At 25.8% G+C, this 20092-nt stretch overlaps 1 protein-coding gene across 4 annotated transcripts in view; it reads left to right on the top strand.

Annotated features, from left to right (window-relative positions):
* LOC111633126 (thrombospondin type-1 domain-containing protein 4-like) overlaps window positions 1-20092 on the top strand; it is an 88427-nt gene that overhangs the window by 32488 nt on the left and 35847 nt on the right. Inside the window, exon 1 of one of the 4 annotated variants that reach the window (XM_023377660.1) lies at window positions 10895-11326. The exons of 2 other annotated variants lie outside the window; for them this stretch is intronic. Coding sequence is in view for 1 of the 2 variants with exons in the window: in XM_023377659.1 (XP_023233427.1) it covers window positions 11279-11326 (48 nt within the window). In the remaining variant the exon portion in view is untranslated. Of the gene's footprint in view, window positions 1-10894; window positions 11327-20092 lie in introns of those variants that run through there. One more of the 4 variants, XM_023377659.1, reaches the window with a different exon arrangement.

The raw sequence follows: 20092 nt of genomic DNA, 5'->3' as shown, positions 1-20092 counted from the left end.
CGAATTAAAGACAAAAATTCAATGTTAGTGAATTAATTTTTTTTATATTTCATTTTTAATAAAAGGATATATCGCATTTGATGGTTTAAATTTGTGTTAATGAATCTATTGTACATAGAAGAGGCATTATTCGCTTGAATTTAAAGAATGCAATTATGAAAGAGAAACGTTCTCTTTTTTAAGGTACGATTAAGTCCTGTGACGTATCTCCATAACTTGGCAATGAAACTTGGCATGAGAAAAACTGTGATAACATTTGGCATACTGAGGTTGGAACTGAAACGGTAATAAAGAAATTCAAAAAAAAATCTCTGTTTTGATTTTAAAATTCTCAGGTTTGTTTGATGAATTTGTGCATATCCTATATTTTCTTCACGTTATAATTTATATTTATCAAATTCTTTTATAATTCAATGATAAAATATTTTATTATTGTAACTTTTTAACTCTTTAAAATTAAATTTAAAAAAATATTGCGAAATTTTTAATAAGTATTCCATAATTAAACGTTGAAAGTAGAGGATCCAGTTAAGATTATTTAAATGACTTCTCTTTTAAAAATCTACTTGACAGATATTAAAAACTTGTCACATTTAAAGACACCACTTCAAGTTTTAAAATTATAATTTTTTCTAATAATTTCATAACACATATTTTAAAATTTAGTATTTGTTGTTTATATCTAAAGTCTCTTTCTCAAAGCAGTAAACAAGCATTTCTCTCAATCCGAATCTGTTGTGTTTGATGGAATTGACAGGAAGGAAATAGAAAAATAAATATTTGAATGAATATTTTGATTCGCTCGCATATTTATTTTATTTCTTATTAATAATAACTGCCTAACGGAGTAATTCGATTAACATTTAAATGTTACAATAGATAACATACGAATTATAAAAATATTAAAATATTTCCTGCCATGTAACTGTATTCAAAATAACTATATAACATTTTCATAAGTGTTGTAAAGTAATTATTTTTTAAGATATCCACATTACATTTTGTAATAGTCCAGGGAAGTCTATTTTTGATCTGACATTCAGTATCTATTCTTCTGACAGACGAATCTTTTGTTTAGAAGAAATAGTTAAAGATGTCATTTTGGAAGAGAAACGGAGAACACCTGGTTCCAATTTCTTCTCCACTGATAGTCCCCGTCTCATTCACTATATAATAATAACAAACCGTAATATTTTCACTATTACNTTTTAATGTTAAAAAGTATTATAACATTAAAAAAATAATGTAATAAAGTAAATTTTTATTGTGATATTTTTAAATATTCATGGATATTTAAAAATGTAGAGTAATATTTTTCTGTTTACCATCACGAACTACGGGATTGATTCTCGATCAGACAAACTTACGTTCTATTTTTTGAGTAGCGCTCACGTCGCAGGACTCATCTTGCAGGCGATGATGATCATGATATTCCTTTCTGGCATACAAATGCGAAATAAATGTTTCCAGCTTCAAGTATGGAATTAGGAAAAATTAATTTGATAAATTATATTATTTAAACCAATTTATAGTAGTTTAAATAAATATTTGTGTGATTTTACGAGGAAATATATTTGTATGTGATGGAGCTTATAGAGCATGATAGAACAATTAAAAATAAATAATACTTGCAGGAATTTTTGAACTAATAAACCCGCCTTAATATTAATAAGTATTTAAGTATATTTTACTAAATACAATCTAAAATATAGAAATATTTAGTTTATACAATGAAATTCTATTCATTTAGCTATTGTGTGATGAAAATTTTACTTGTGAATAGATTACTTGCATGTAAAAACTAACAAAATATTAAAAAGAAATGCTGTAATTATAAAAGAAAAAATGTGAATATTGTTGTTGTGAAATGCATAAATCGAATGATAGAGATATATCGTTTATTTATGGAAAGGAAACGTGGATATATTTATGTCTTGGTAGATGGAAGAGTGCGAATAAGGATGATGTATAGATGTAGGTTTAAAGATTAATTTTCTTTGATTGCTCTTAATCTCTTGAGGGAAATCTCGATGTTAAGTAAGAAAGCAAACAGGCTAAAGTAATTTATGTTTATCATTTGTGTCAACAATAAGAAATGGCGTTAATGGATAAGTGGTATGTTGATAATTGAAATAATAATGGAAGCTGCTAAAGTTTATTACATTACATCGTGTACCGATAATTGGTTAATTGATATAATAATGTTACTGGTTTTTTTTAATTTTAAATGCGTGTTTACTAATTATAACACACAACACAAAATAAACAAATGAAAATTTTGAATTTAAATTTGTTTTTTTTTTAATTTTTAATTAATTGAATTATTATTTCATTTTACGTTTTGTAAATAACAGGTATCAGATTTGTTGAGGTTTATATCAATTAACAATTGTTAATATGTCTATTCTTTTTATATCCCAATAAAATTCGAAATTTTAAATTGAATACGAATAATATTTTATTTTCAATAATATACGTTTTAATTTAAACATTTCTGTATTTTTCATAAACAAGAATTAGAATATTCAATTAACAAATTGTTTTATCCATTTAATGAGTTTCGATACTGTATACAGCCAAAGAGGGGGGTGGGGAAATAGAAATCGGAACTTCTTTAAACTTAATTATAATGCTTTGACAATAAAACTTTCTAGTTCTTTCTAAATTTATTGTATTCACAAAGTTAGAAAAGTCTAAATAATAAAGAACAAATTAGTCAAAATTAGTAACTGAACGTTGATAAAATTTGTATCGTTCAGCTTCTTTAATTTACTTTTGACATCTATTTACATATAAAGAAAATTAAACTATTACAGATGCTAAAAATATAAAAAATAAAGCAAATCTTTAGTAGATGTATAATTTTTTCAAATGTTTTGTGAATTTTACACTTATTCTGCTAACAAAGATACATTATTTTTGCAATTGAAAATAATGTATCTTTGTAAGCTGTGAATATAGCCTATGTTCTTTAACTTACTGAAAAAATTGTAAATTTTTTTTTAAAATTTAATATTTATTTTAAAAAGATAGTGAACAGTTTTCAGAATAGAATTAATTAAATTGAAAACATCTTAAGGAGAGTTGTATCGTTCTAATATGAATAATTCTAATCTGATGCAGCAACTGTTCTTGTTAATTTGTAAATAACATAAACACGTGTTGTTTGAAATACGATCTTGACAAATAATACGATGTCCGAATAAAAAAATAAAAAAATAAAAAATACTGAGCGGGAACGGACTGACTTCTATGAAAGAAGCGACAAGTGTATTTCTCTCTTGCTTCTGCAAGCAAAATGCTTCGGATGATTAATGTTTAAAAAATTTTTCGTTATAATTCGTGTTTAAATTATGGCTGACTTTTTTCTAGATTTCGAGATGCAAAATAAATTACTTTAAATGTATTTTTATTTTAAGGCAAACTAATTTTTCCTACTATTAAAGCGTTAGCTCATAAATTTCTTGTTAAGTATCTTCGGATGAACGATGAAAACTTGTAACAAATTTAACATATTAGTAACGAATTTAAACTTTAATTTTATTGATATGTTTTCTATTTATTTTAAATATATTCGTCGACATAATTTTTCTATTGACAATTGCTTGAAAATTATTAAATTCTTGAGGATGTTCTTGAAAACATTCAATATGACAAAAGCGAGTTGGTAGTAGCCCTTTAAAAGCAATTATTTGATATAAATCTGTTGAAAGGAAATCGAGTGAAGGAAATAAAAAGAATTTTGATTAGAATATGCAATTTTAGTTATAAAAAAGTTGAAAAAATGTCTTATATGTAAGTTATCTTTGTTGTTTTTGTGGGAAGATTGAAGAATGTTAGCTTCAGTTTTTTCAGGATAATTTATTGGGCTACTATTTTAAGATATATCATTAGGAGGGGCCCAAACATTGTTTTTGGTTTATATTTAGCTGTAAAATAAGACTTTTATGTAACTTCTATTGTTATTGTGCGAAAGAAACCCGTTATCGATCTTCTTCATCATTCTTTTATTTTTCGTGTTAGATTAGGATTTTATTAAAAATTTTGTAACATATTTTACATTTTATCTTCAAGACGTTCTGTTTTAATTGAAATTTAAAAGCCCGAATCGTTAATATGGCTTTATTTTATTACATTAAAAATACTGCCGCAATTAAGAATATTTATAGGCAGTCATAAAGGCAGATTTAAATTTTTATTCTTAAAAATAACATTAAATGTACCGAGTTAATTATTATAAATTGTTTTAACTTGTCTTTATTATTAAATTTAATTATTAATAATTTAAAACATAAAATATACTCGTGTTTAGAAACAAATTTATACTCGTATGTAAATAACTCATATGTAAATTTTTTACGAATATGTATTATATTTTTTAATGTTAAAAAGTATTATAACATTAAAAAAATAATGTAATAAAGTAAATTTTTATTGTGATATTTTTAAATATTCATGGATATTTAAAAATGTAGAGTAATATTTTTCTGTTTACCATCACGAACTACGGGATTGATTCTCGATCAGACAAACTTACGTTCTATTTTTTGAGTAGCGCTTACGTCGCAGGACTCATCTTGCAGGCGATGATGATCATGATATTCCTTTCTGGCATACAAATGCGAAATAAATGTTTCCAGCTTCAAGTATGGAATTAGGAAAAATTAATTTGATAAATTATATTATTTAAACCAATTTATAGTAGTTTAAATAAATATTTGTGTGATTTTACGAGGAAATATATTTGTATGTGATGGAGCTTATAGAGCATGATAGAACAATTAAAAATAAATAATACTTGCAGGAATTTTTGAACTAATAAACCCGCCTTAATATTAATAAGTATTTAAGTATATTTTACTAAATACAATCTAAAATATAGAAATATTTAGTTTATACAATGAAATTCTATTCATTTAGCTATTGTGTGATGAAAATTTTACTTGTGAATAGATTACTTGCATGTAAAAACTAACAAAATATTAAAAAGAAATGCTGTAATTATAAAAGAAAAAATGTGAATATTGTTGTTGTGAAATGCATAAATCGAATGGTAGAGATATATCGTTTATTTATGGAAAGGAAACGTGGATATATTTATGTCTTGGTAGATGGAAGAGTGCGAATAAGGATGATGTATAGATGTAGGTTTAAAGATTAATTTTCTTTGATTGCTCTTAATCTCTTGAGGGAAATCTCGATGTTAAGTAAGAAAGCAAACAGGCTAAAGTAATTTATGTTTATCATTTGTGTCAACAATAAGAAATGGCGTTAATGGATAAGTGGTATGTTGATAATTGAAATAATAATGGAAGCTGCTAAAGTTTATTACATTACATCGTGTACCGATAATTGGTTAATTGATATAATAATGTTACTGGTTTTTTTTAATTTTAAATGCGTGTTTACTAATTATAACACACAACACAAAATAAACAAATGAAAATTTTGAATTTAAATTTGTTTTTTTTTTAATTTTTAATTAATTGAATTATTATTTCATTTTACGTTTTGTAAATAACAGGTATCAGATTTGTTGAGGTTTATATCAATTAACAATTGTTAATATGTCTATTCTTTTTATATCCCAATAAAATTCGAAATTTTAAATTGAATACGAATAATATTTTATTTTCAATAATATACGTTTTAATTTAAACATTTCTGTATTTTTCATAAACAAGAATTAGAATATTCAATTAACAAATTGTTTTATCCATTTAATGAGTTTTGATACTGTATACAGCCAAAGAGGGGGGTGGGGAAATAGAAATCGGAACTTCTTTAAACGTAATTATAATGCTTTGACAATAAAACTTTCTAGTTCTTTCTAAATTTATTGTATTCACAAAGTTAGAAAAGTCTAAATAATAAAGAACAAATTAGTCAAAATTAGTAACTGAACGTTGATAAAATTTGTATCGTTCAGCTTCTTTAATTTACTTTTGACATCTATTTACATATAAAGAAAATTAAACTATTACAGATGCTAAAAATATAAAAAATAAAGCAAATCTTTAGTAGATGTATAATTTTTTCAAATGTTTTGTGAATTTTACACTTATTTGAGAATTTTAACATTAAATATTTATACACATACAGTATATATAATTGCGAATTCATAATTCATTAAAAATTATAAAACAATTAAAATATTTTACTTATATTTCGAATTTTTCACGCGAATAATTAACTTTTGGAAACATAAATTAGAAGACGAAGAGAATTATGGTAAAGAAAGTATCTATTTTTAGTACTGTACAGTATGTACTGTACATAATATAGAAAATAGTTGAAGTTGGCATTATTTTTGAAAAATTCTCACAATTTCATATAATATTAAGGAACTGGTTATAAATCATTCCCGTACCTGTGAAGTCTTTCTCGACCTCGAAAGACGTACGAAAATAGAAGGACCATTAAGAACAAGCCGGTCTCTATAGAGGTTTGAACAAGCATCAATGCTACAGAGTTGATCTAATTAGGGACTACGATGCAATAATGAATAGAAGCATGAACCTCTTCAGGATTTGATTAGATGTAATTGAAAAGATATTGCACCTTGTAAAGGAAGAGAAACTAAATTTTATACAATGTCGCTCTTCGTGATTAGTCAACCTACTATAAATATGTAAATATTTATCAACTTCGGATATAATTATACAGTGAATATTTAATGATATGGAAATAAGTTCGCTCTAGTCTATGTTTAAATGTTCTTAAAACATCGATAAACAGGAGAATAAGATTTAAAAGACAAGAGGAGTATATTTAACCTTTATAACTGCTAAGAGAGGATATTTTGAATAAGAAGACTGCAATTAAATTTTGTCGCATTATAATTCACAATATGAAATCTAAATAAATAAAAATTCAAAACATAATTAGTGATAAATTAAGAGCTTAATGAATAATGTCAAGTTGTAAATGGAGAAGATAAAATCGTATTGAATGACGGATTATAACTGACTATAACAACTCTGAAGCATTTTCATAGGAATACTTTTGATAATAGAAAATTTTTTAACGTAAAATAATAAAATAAATCAATATTGCATTACAAAGAAATATGAAAATATTGTTATATAAAGCTGACTGCTTTAAATTTTAAGGACATTTACATTTCAATATCTAAGCAAAAATTGTATTTAAATATCATATTTCATTCAGTTTTATATATATGAATAATCTATTTGTTTATACTAAATTGTTCAATTTGTAGTTATTTAAGCTTGAAGTAAGAATGATTATAATTTAATATTCTAAAAATTAAAATATTGGTTTTTTCATGTTCTTAAAGCATGAAAAAACCGATAAATAGTTTTTTCGAATATACAGTTTAACTTTATTATATTTTATCTCCTCGTATCGATATATTTTCTCAGACAAACTTTTAAAATATGAATTAATGATAAAATTTATTGTATGAAATTAATATATACGTTATATTTATTAAATTAATTTTACATAAACTGCAATGTTATAAAAATTTTAGTCATTTAATTTTAGAAATTTTAATTAAAAAAGATTCTATGGCTTATGTGTAGGCATTGTGGACAGTATTCAATGGTATTCTCGGACCTCATTTTAAGTTTATAAAATAAAATATAGTTTTAATACGTATATTTAAATTTTTACATAATCTCAATGTTTTCTTATTGCTTTACAGAATTTGATCAAAGGTAAAAGTCCAAATAAAATATTCGTGTTATATATACAGTACATTCGAAGGTGAAGGTAAAATTTGGCAATAGGAAATACGCCCATTTCGTGGAATGAAATTGCAACAGTTTAACTAATTACATAATTCTATACACCGTTTTGCTTTCACGATAATTGCTTAAAGTGATAAAGAGAATATAATAATAAAATTAAGAATAATCAAGATTTTTAATTTGAAAGAATTATTTCCAAATTAATATTAGTTACTCGAATATAGTTAATGTTTAGATATAAATAAAAGTCCACAATTTGAAATTTTTAAAGTAAAATTAATTCAAAATTTTCATTTTCATTTCAATAAAGAACAAAATAGTTTTGTTAAATGATATGTACCTAATTAATAATTAATAAATTATCAACGTTACTGATTTTTTACGGTTGCCGGACTGGCATGTATATAGAATTTTTATAATAATAATTAATATAATATAACTTTTAAATTAAGGTCCTTGAATTAGCATAGAAACGTTATTTCGCGAGGGATATATAATATTATCGTAAAAAAATAAAGTTTTGTCGCTAAACTTTATATCTTACTTCAATAAAGATTGTGCCGGTTGGCTGCGTAACATTGGAGGAAAAATATGATGTTGAAAGACATTAGAGTCAACAGTTTCAAAACTTGTTCAAGTTTAATAATATAGATTCACAATACTTTCGAAACATTAACTCCGGAATAAACAGTATAAAAGATTCCCCATCAGCATTCTCAAAATGAACGGAGAAGGCTAAAAGAAGGTAACAAACTCGAGGAGATGAACATTTCTTATATAGCCTATAAAAATAGTGTTATTTTAGGTTTACTCTGGAGTTAGTAATTCGTTAATTGCTCCGTAAGTAGATTACTGTCGGTAGATTTATTTAATGTGAATTTTTGTAATCAGTCGGGAGTATTTAATTTGATAATCTTAATTAAATTTATTTAAAAATTAATATCTAACAGTTACATTAGCAAGATATCTTCAGTATCTTCAGATATATAGATGTCAAGGAATTAACAAGCTACATTAATCGTTTACTATCTCTGTAAATAACGCGAGCGATAATTGCGTATATAGTGGATGAACAACTCTTCTTTCGATCGGTGTTCAGATCATTTTTTTTTTGGTCTTTTGTTTTTACATGTCTTTCACGCAGCGCATCCCTCTCTTCTGTACTTCGCTCGCGGTCATTTGAGTTGGTGTTGAATTTTTCGCTCTCCCTTTCTTCTCAAAAGACTGATTAATCAGATGCGAAATTTTTCAACGAGAGCGTGATGCAATGTGGGATGCCTAATGTAATTTATTTGAAGGAAGTTTTAATTAATGTTGTTCGTGACGGACTTCAGATTTATGATAAATCAAGGAAGATTACAGACTACAGAAAATTGAGCCTTTTTCCTAAGATGGGGGAAAGAAAAAAATCAATGAACTTTTTTTTATATTTATTGGAAGGGCTTAATATTTCATTGTTTTTATAGTCGTTTGAACACACACACACGCGCAAATTTATGTAAGTGAAGGAGAATCCGTGTTTATCGTTTGGACTATTAATTTGAAAACAACTGACATTATAGCTTTTAATGGCTATTCGCTAATAACCTCGACACTAATTTATCTTGTAAACAGCTTATTGCTTATATAAAACGTGAAAAATATGCGATGGAAGCTTATAAAGAAATTCTTATAGTGTTCATTATTATCGTTAGACAAATTAAGTTTTATTATTCTTCGAGAAAATGTTTTTAATTCTTTGAAATAGTTTATTGGCTTTGTAATTGGATAATTCACTATAATTCGAGTAAATTAATTTAAAAATTATTATATTTATTCAATTAATGGAGATTGCTCTTAGTTACTTTAGCTATTTTCTATTTGTCATTCTTTAGCTTTGATTGATAAGTAATTTTACTTTTGTCATCCTCGACTTTCTTTCCAATCATTTCTAACAAAACATTTAAACAAGTGCATTTAAAGTTATGAATAAGAACTTATTTTTCCGAGTTTATGCATCAGACAAAATTACAAAATAATTCGTATTTTTACGCTTAGTAAAATTAGATTTATTTTCAGTTTTTTAGATAAGTTATCTCGTATATTTTATAAAAGTAATTTGTTTAGATATAATTTTTTAATTAGCGCGATGAAAAATTGTTTAAACTAAATGAAAATGCCAAGATTACTTACGATTCGAATCGTAAATGCCTGGTTTTATTCACTGTCTATCCACTGGAAGTAATAATCATCACCTTCTTTCTGTCTGTATATATGATAATATACAAATGCGTTCTGCAAGTTTATATATTGTATATTTTTTTATTAATAATATATATATAATTTATAAATTATTTTTAGAAAAGTTAATAAATAAAATTTACATTGAGTATCCTTTTTAATTTATAGATAACTTTATAGGAATAAAATTTAAGGAAATATTTAGAATGTTGGATTTTGAGGACCAATGTATTTTATTGATTACGAAATTACTAATAGAAGATAATTTTATACTTAATTTTTTCTCTTTCAAACTTGTTACTCAACACTTCTAAAATGAAAGTAAGCAATTTTATACAGAAAAGAAATAATAAATATTATACGCTATAGTTATTTCTATTTGTTTAATCTAATTATTTATAGTACATTCTTATTTACGTAGTTAATTAATATAATTATTATAGAAATGTGGAATGATTAAACTTGGTTGTTTTTGGCTTAAATAAAAAAAAAAAAACGGTATTCGATAGTTACAATAGTCAAAATACACGATACTGAAAATGCTCGTTACTTGACTCCCGTTTAAAACCACTCAAACTATCATAAATTTCATAGAGTTAACTTTTAAAATGAGTCATCAGTTAAATAAGTATCGAGTTTTTAGTTCTGTGTTTTAGATTTATCTTTATGATCCCTTTAAAAATTATTTGATTGTTTGTTTAATTAAATGGATGTATTATTTAACGTATTTTTTATTTATACGTAATTATTTAATTAAAGTATTGTGGATTTATCTATTTCATAATTGTATACGAATAAAAAATGAAACACAGAGTTGTTCGATTGTCTGCGCTCGAATGAAATTTAAAACTGATCAATTGTGGTCAAGAAAAAAAGTGAGATCATCCGGAAGGGATGGTAATCGTTTTCTAGGGATTACCGCGCGGTTTGAGAATGCGTGTTTTAGGGTTTGGCTCAAGTGCGTTTGGCATAAAAATCGAGTTATTAACGAATATGAAGCGCAATTAAACACGATCAGCCGAAAAGTTTCAAGGTTTTTTCCGCCGATGGCGCTGCAGTTTGCGACGATGGCTCCACCAACCGTTCGTTTTCATTCTATGTTTGGCTAGAAGAGGTGCTACACATACCGATGCTTTAGATGGCCGGTTTTCTAAGCCGGAGTTACGCGCGATATTTCGACGGTATTTGATGATGTACAAGGATAAGTGTCACCTCCCACGTACAAAACCTATAAGATGACTCAATCTGCTCGGTTATATACAGATCCACATTCTGTACGTGCGACAGTTGTGACACTGGGGTTGCCGGTTCTCACTACCATCGCCTATATTTAGAGAAAAGACATGAAAGCCCGATCTGTCGTTGACATAACATTGTTTCTTCTATTGCTGGTGAGTTTTTCTCTTCGTTTCTTATCGACCAATTCTTGTTTTATTGACGTAAAAGTCAGCCATGAAACTGTATCGGAATTGAGGCTGAACCTTAGACTAGCTGCGAATCGATATAAGAATGTTTAATCGATGAAGTTTAAATAATAATTTTAAAATAAAAAATAATGAAAAGCGTATCGATATGCGACGTCCTTTAATTATTTTCTCTTCTGGAAAATTTATTTTTGCTGAAACTATCCAGTGTATTTTAAACTTGGAAATCTGATTTAAACTTTTTCCTATACTTTATGCAGATGGTTCCAATACGAATTCGATAATTTAAATGGAAAGAAAAATTTTTCTAATATACATAATGTTAAAATAAGAGTTTTAACCCGCTTTTATTAATTATTTTTATCTTTTTTTTAATCTAAATTATCTTTGTCTTTATTTTAAATGATATTTTTGCTTGCGTTAGACCGTTTCAAATGCAATGCATTTCTCAAATAATACTTACGCAAGAAGGGCGTTATGCGTATCGAATGTAAGAAAACATTGGATAGGACCTATAGGCAAGGTGTAAAGGTGTTTTTCGAGATCAGACTTTACATAAAAGGGTCGTTATTCGTACAGAAAGCGAGACAAATTGGATTTAACAATTTTTAAACATAATAAATTCGAATATTTTCCACTTAAATTGACAAACATTTGACTTTATAAAACAAAATCAGCCCCGTAAATTTATACTCTGAAGTTTTAAGTTAATTTTTTGATGAGATTTTTAAAGCAGATAGAGCAGTGATTAAAAATTATATGCACTTAGTTTTGCTCAATTGCTTTAAATCGTTTTTGTTCGGTCATTAAAGTCTAATATAAACGGAATAAAGCCAAAGTAATGTATATCCGGCTAATTGCGGTGAGGGAGAAATACCTTCTGTTTTTAAACTTGTCCTGGTGCCAATAGTTTGTCATTTTGGCGGACAATACAAACTTTACCTAACCGAAACCTGAGAAAATTTAAAGGAATTCGTAGAGAATTTATTTACTAATAATTTATTTCGCCTTTGAGAAATATTATTTTGTTGCAGATGTTTCGAAATAATCATCGATGAAGAGTATAGGAAACCAATACTTTCTATACACCATGAGTTTCTCCAATAACGCGTTACATAGATGCAGTGTATTACCAGGGTTTCAATTTATTTGCGCCTCGGTTTTTCTTGCTGTCGATTATGTAATGGCTTCTAAGAATTAGCCATCTACTAATGTCCTTGACACTTTAAAAAATCCGTGTAAAATTGCCTGACAGTTTAAAAAGGAAATATTTGCTGCGAGTTTGCATTATCGATAGTTTTCAATATTTAACTTTTTCTGTTTTATCAATAATCTCTTGTGGAAGTTTTAGATTTTCTAGAAATAAAAGACAAAGCCAGAGTATCGCATTGGCTAGAATTGTCCTCCAGAGTTAAAAATTTAATTAGATTTTATCATTGTTTAATTATATTTCTCTAAATTAAAATGGGAGGGAGTTTTATTTAAACTAAATGAACGAATTAGCACGATAAAATTCATGCTATATTAGCATTTTTATAGCAGGTTTAAATATTATTTTTGAAGCTTGCAATTCATTAAACTTTTTCTACTGATTATTTTTATTAGTTTCTTAGTATAGTAAGACTATATCTTTTATTATATGATAATGTTTGAATTATATATTATTTCATAACATTATATATAATTTAACGAGGCATAAATATAATTTTTTTTTACTTTAAAAGTTTACATTTTTTTATATAGTTTGCTCATAAATTTAGCTTTAAAAATTCAAAAATTTTAATGTTAGTAATTGGTTTATAAATTTTCAAGTAATTTAAAGAAATGGAAATTGTGCATTTTAAAAGTAAGCTATTAAAATTCGGAACACATGATATATATTTTATTAAATTTGTAATAGAAAATTTCAGACGATGCATCAAAACGTGAGAGAACACAATAAAGATTGACCTTGTCGATCAGTAAATCACATTAAATTACTTAAAACAGAGACGTGATCAAGTATTATATTTTAGTCTCGGATGATTTTATTTCCTTTAAATTTATTACATGATTATCTTAAATATGTATTATTATATTTCAAAAAATTGTCATATTTTGTTCAAGTTAATAACCGAAGAGCGTGACATTTTTGTATTACAAAAGTGTATTCTTTCTATCCGTTAAATCAGAAATGAAACGTTTGATATAATTAATTTTATGAGAAGAGAATAATATTGCATTTAATTATAAGATATATAAAAAACATGCATATTAATTGTCAGGTTTTCTTTCTCTTACAGCTTCAACAGTTATTAATAAAAGTAAACTTTTTCAAAATATTTTTTCTTTCATAAAGACATATCATTATTCTAGTAATAAAAATATATATATAGTTCTATTTTTCAGTAATATTTACTTCGTAGTTTTTTTTCTATATTTGTTCTTTTAGTGATACATACACCACAATCTTTCGTTATTGATTTTGGCAACATAAATTATATTTATTGCTTCTAGTAATATTCTTTTGTGCGAGAAACCAATAAAAACCAGTCTTTTTCTAAGTAAAATGCATTAATTTCATATTTTTTTTAGAATGAATTAGTTATTTCCCATTCGAAAATCGACTGTTATACACTACGGTTTTATTGATTACGCTGTTAATATTTTAGATTAATTAATGTCACATACATAATCTCAATATAAATCACGATTTATATTCTCTGCATTAATTAACTAATAAAGAAGCACCTTGCTTTTATAAGTAAAAAGTTATTCTTTTTTTAAAATTAAATTTATACTTTATCTTACAGACTAACTGAAATTTCAACGAATGAGAAACAAAATTTCTAGTTTTAAGTCATCTTACTTGATAATTAATCTATTAATTTAGTTTTGATGCAGTAGATAATAATTTAAACGAATAAAAATGAAACTAAATATATATTTCGTTATAAATTTTCCTATTAAATAAATATATAAAGAGAGTTTCACTAACAGGAAGTGGTTTTAATTGTGTAATTAACTCTTAGAAGTTGTAATTTTGTATTATCTTGGCTATGCGCAATTGCGTAGGGAATAAAAATAAATAATGTTTCGCCTATATTTAATCTCTTTGTTAAAATAATCTGTCAGCATGCGTTTTGGCTCATTTCTTTCGCGATTGATGCTAGTATCCAGCGGACATTAATAATAATAATGGAACGACTTTTCTCCGTTCTGCTGCTAAAGATAGTTCGAAAGCGATTTGTATATAATCTTCCAAATTTTAGATATGTAAAAAGTTAAGATATTAGACCTTAAAACCGGTCGAATGATGGGTGGAATCTAGTAAAGCCGGATTTTATTATTTACTTCAAGAAAAAAAAAATCGTTATGCTGTGGATTTTCTTGTATTGATATTGATAAGTAACTAATGGAACAGTGTACAAGCTAGAAACGGACAAACCTTGCCATCAAATGTCATTATTTTAATGATTTACTCCAGGGAACTATTTGATTTATGATAAAAGTTGAAGATGAAAATAAGCAGCGAGTGTAGAAAAAATATATACAGTATATACTTGTAGCGTAGATTGGTCATATTGGCTGTGAATATATAGTAATGCATTTAAACATTCGTTATTTAAAAATTCTTAATAAATGATCAAAGGATAGCGAAGTTACAAGATCAGAAATTGTTTCGTGAAGTTGTATTTTCTGCTTATCTCTAATAGTCCGTAATGAGAAAGTGCTTTCAGGCAATCACGATATATCATAATTTATATAATTTGAACAATTTTTGAGAAAGTACATTTAGGTTTTTTCCTTGTCCACTTTGAGTCAATTATGTTTCAAATTTCTTTAAAACTAAAAGTAAAAATGATGTGTAACTGTGATAATTTGTTTAAATGCAGAACTTGATATGGACCGATGATAAACATTTACAGCAAATGAACACGTAATTATTGTTCATTTTTCAGTCTGATAGCTAACTATTTATTTTTTCATTGAAAAATTGATATATTATTACTATTCTTAACGTGACCAACAAGTTGTTTCATTGTAACTTTTCTCGTGACCACTCAATAAAAAATTAAAAACTAGACGTCGCTTACTTCCTATTATTGATTTTCTAGACAACGCCTCTTTCACTATTTGTAATGTAAAAATATTTGATAGAATTAATTTTAAATCTCGTATAAATCATATTATATTTATTCCATGCATATTTAATAAAAATGAATAATTATTAAGAACTATTTCTAAATATTAAGGTGTGAAAAAATAATGTTTATTAATAAATTTTATCAATTTATTAAGCTTATATGTCTTTCTTTATATTAAAAAAATGGAAACTGCCAAATTTTATGTTTGATTGGTTACAAATTCTTTTTATTTAATTCGAAAAAATATATTTTTTTATGTTCTGTTTTATGTTTATGTTTCACTCACAATCGAGAATTAAGCGCCATACACTAGTTTATGTGTCTTTAAATTTATGAATAATAAATGTTCGAAATGTAATTATTTACGATAAATCCCGGTTTTTCTAAATTGTTAATTGTCTTGTATTTCTAGATATTATCATTATGATCTATATCAAGCTAGAGATCTGTACACGGATATTTCTATAACGACACTGTACATGGATTGAATAAAAGTTATATCTTAACATTGGCAGATGTCGTACGGAATATCTATAGCTTAATTTTATCTGTTATAACACATATGTTGTGATAACACGGCCATCAAAGTTAGCCTTCCTTTTTATTTTTATTTATTTTTTTGTTTCTTGTCTTAAGAATTTTTTGAATTTGAACAGATCGATAGGGAATAGTTTCAAAGAATTCTTTTAAGTAAAGAGAAAATAAACTTATCTTGAAATTTATCGAAGTAAAATTTAAAAAATAATTTTTTTATTAAAAAAAGTCCGCAGAAATTTTACCGTTTCCTATTGTCTAGTTATCAAAACAATTATTAAAATATTGCTTTACGGAAAGAAAGAAAATAAATTTCAGTTCACGATAAAGTTACCTTTCGAGATTTGAAATGTATTTTGTCGTCTCAGTAGTAACATTTTAGATTTTATCATTCAAAATTCCAATATTTTCAACAGTTTTTGAAATTTTAACTAAAATAAGCTCGGAGGATTCCGAGTAAAAAGAACTGAAAGTGATTGTTTTGATTAAAACTTCTATATTACGACATAGAATATAATTATGCACTTCATGGTTTACGCAACTGTTACAAAAAAATTAAACAAATAATTAAAATTTATTTATAATTTTAACTGATTATCAGGAATGATTTTTTTAACTCTTCCAAGAAATCATATATAAATTATTTTCCCCCGTGTCTTATCAATTTAGAAGGAATTTAAATGAATAAGTAAATTAACTTTTCGAATTAAAAACCATTATATATATTTGTTACATTCTTAAAAATTTAATAATAGTAAATCGTTTGCTCGCTTTAACGTATAATTAATATTTCGCAAAAGTATAGATCCATTGCTCTCATATCGAACTTCAGATAAGTCTTTAATTATAGGTTTATGATATATGAATGTCTAAGAAAATGATTGATATTATACAACATTATTAATTTGCTTCTGTTTGCTTATTGACTCATACTTCTGTCAATAGCGTTTATGTATTCAATTCTCTCATTTGTATTATTTTTTCCAATGTCTTTAATTCTTTGTTTGATTTAAAGACTTTAAGTTGTGCATCTTTGATTTAGCGTCAATTGTTCACCTCGGAAAACAAAACACAATTTATGTCTTTTATTTTTGCTGTTGATACTTTATTTTCTCGTTTTGTTCATTCAAATGTCAAAGTGAAACTTATTCTGGATTATTTTGTTTACATTTATAACATTCGTTAAAGTAATCTGTTTAGTTTGCTGTTAACTTTCTCTTGTTAACGATCTCTTGGACTTTTTGGCATCTAAGAATAGTTTCGTAGCTAGCTTAAGCTTTCGTTATTCTCTTGATGATCTCATTTTTCTCGTCTACTAAATAATGTGTTATTGAAGCTAACACTTCTCTAAATGAATACTCTATTGTAGATTAAACACTAAAAGAATGACGTTAATTTATCAATTTATATAATTCAATTAATCTGTAATAACTGGATAATAATAAAATATTTAAATTTGTTGCATAAAATAATTCTAAGTTAAAAAATAAAAGATTTTATTTGTATTTCTAGTAGAAACACTAATAAAATGATTTTTTATTGCATGAAATATAACTCCGCAACAAAACTTGTGTAAAATTATTTATTTTTACTGCCATTGCTTCACTAGACTAAGTTCTCTTTTCTTAGAAATAAAATCTATTTTTTATTAATCATTTACTAATTAATTTTTTTTCTTAGTCTCGATCGTTCTGTTCTCTAAACCTTAAGAGCAGAACTGAAAGTTAATCGTGTCCACGTTTCTATTTATAAATCCATTCTTAAGCAGTTATATCAAATATCAGATAACGGCAGTTCTCTCGTTTATTACATAAATATTAAATTACGTAGTCATTACTTTAATCACTCATTTGGTTATCAAAATAATAACTTATCTATTTTTGGAGTGTCGTTTATAAAATTGACTTCTCATGTTTTTTAATACTAATTCGAAATTAAATAATAAATTCAATTATTATATTCTCTCTTACTTGGGTAAATCAATTAGTAAATCAATAGGGTCTTCTTCTTAATTTCATATTTGTATTATCACGTTACATCTATCAGTCGTTTATCATATTTCATATACTTAAATTATGTTTTTTCTTAATACTCTTTAAATCTAGATTAAGTTATTTGTATCTTGAATATTGTGATAATATGACTTACTTAAATAATTTTCTTGCTTTGTCTTAATGTTTGTATTCGCTACTTCCGAAAACCTCCTTTTCTTTCTCTCTTCTTACTGTTTTCAACGTTATTAAATTTAATGAGAAATATTTATGTCATTACTTCACTTTGTGCCACAAATTGGAAAATACTGTAATTTTATTGAATCATTTATATTTTTCTTTATTTACATATTTCCTTTCTTATATCACTTATTAAATACGTAGATTATTAGAGTATTAAACGTTGTTATTTTCAAACAAAATACTAAAAATAATAGATTAATTTGGATATGTTATTTGGGCCACATACTTATGTGGTCCAAACATTTTTATTCATTTTTGAAGTAATAAAATTATGTTCAAAATAGTTCAAAGAATAATTAAAAATAATACAAGAAGGCATTTTCCCAAAAATGAACAACGTTATTCAAATATAAAAATTCTAAATTTACTCTAGAATTTTTCTCGTATTTCAGAAAATACAAAAATCTATAATTAATCGTAAGCTTATGTTTTTGAAATTTTTATATATTAGATAATACAATATCACGAGATCAAAGTACAGGTATTATAACAGTGCTTAATGCTTTATTATTATTTGCAATCGAAATAAAAGTAAAAGGTTCAAATTCAACCGAATCGATTGTAAAAGTATCATAGTCTATGTTTCTCGTGTTTTATTATCCACGCTGAACAATCCGTTATCGGTCAGATTCTTTCTTAATGGATGATTTGAGGAAATTTATCGATGTGATCTATTAATAGCTAAAAGCCTGCACATAATTCCATTTCTCTTTTTCAGTAGTAAAAACTAATTTTTATGTTTATTAATATTACATGAAAATGTTTCTATATTATACTGTATATTTGTATTTTGGATACAAATTCTTCTATCTTCTAAATGAGTTATACGTATTATACAATGTATACTGAACAGAGCTATGATAATTATCTTACATAAAACGATGTCTTATTATTTTCAACAATTCTGTATAGAATAATTGAATAGAATGCTTTTGAGAATTCGAAAATATTGAAAATCGAAATATCGCATTCGCTGAATCTGCAGTATTCAGTTACGAGGAAAAAAATTTAGTAGTCCTACTTGGAATTTTAAATAAAATATAAGTCAGTGTAGAGAATGCAAAACAAATTGTCTTTAGATACAGTATATTATATCCAAAGCATGCTGTTAGTATATTGACTGTGCATATCCGGGAGTATCCAAACCGTATAATGTCTGTAAGATACCAAGTATGAATGTAATTGGAGTAGAAAGATAATTCGCATTTAGAACAGCAAAATGGTAAAACATTAACCAGATGGATGATGAGTAAGTTTACAAGAGAACTATTTAAGTCTTAAATATATATAGAATACGGAATAAGAACTAATTAATTATATCTTAACAACAATAAGTTTTGAATTAATTTTATAAAGCTAAGGGAAATTACTCATAAAATTAATGAATTTATTTATTCTTGTTTAAAAATCGTTTATTGTTAATTAGAGAATTTTTCTCTACAAGGTAATTTATAGTGGTCCAATAAATTTGCTTTAAATAATTGTTGTTTATCCTACAGCGCGAACAGTCATTTATTAATATTTAACATAGAGAATGGAGAAATGATAAGATGTTTAATTTCTTAGATTAAGTCTAAGTCAATCTATATTATAATCAGTTAGGAATCTTGGCATTCCAGATTTGTTGACATTTCCAGTGAATACCGAAAACATGATGAAGCACTTAGTAAGTGCGCCTGTCATGTTGCAATAGCGAGATATCGAATAATGTAACAATGAGTGAACAATTTAATACCTTCTGATCCGGAAATCATGTTTGCTTAATGCACAGAAGACGTTTCGTCTTTACAAAATTTTAAACTTGCTACCATTGGCAATAAAATAGAATTTATTACACT

The sequence above is a fragment of the Centruroides sculpturatus genome, unplaced genomic scaffold (assembly GCF_000671375.1).
Source record: "Centruroides sculpturatus isolate CEXI.00-Female unplaced genomic scaffold, Cexi_2.0 scaffold765, whole genome shotgun sequence".
Classification (NCBI taxonomy): Eukaryota; Metazoa; Arthropoda; class Arachnida; order Scorpiones; family Buthidae; genus Centruroides; species Centruroides sculpturatus.
This window is presented reverse-complemented; position numbering and strand designations above follow the sequence as displayed.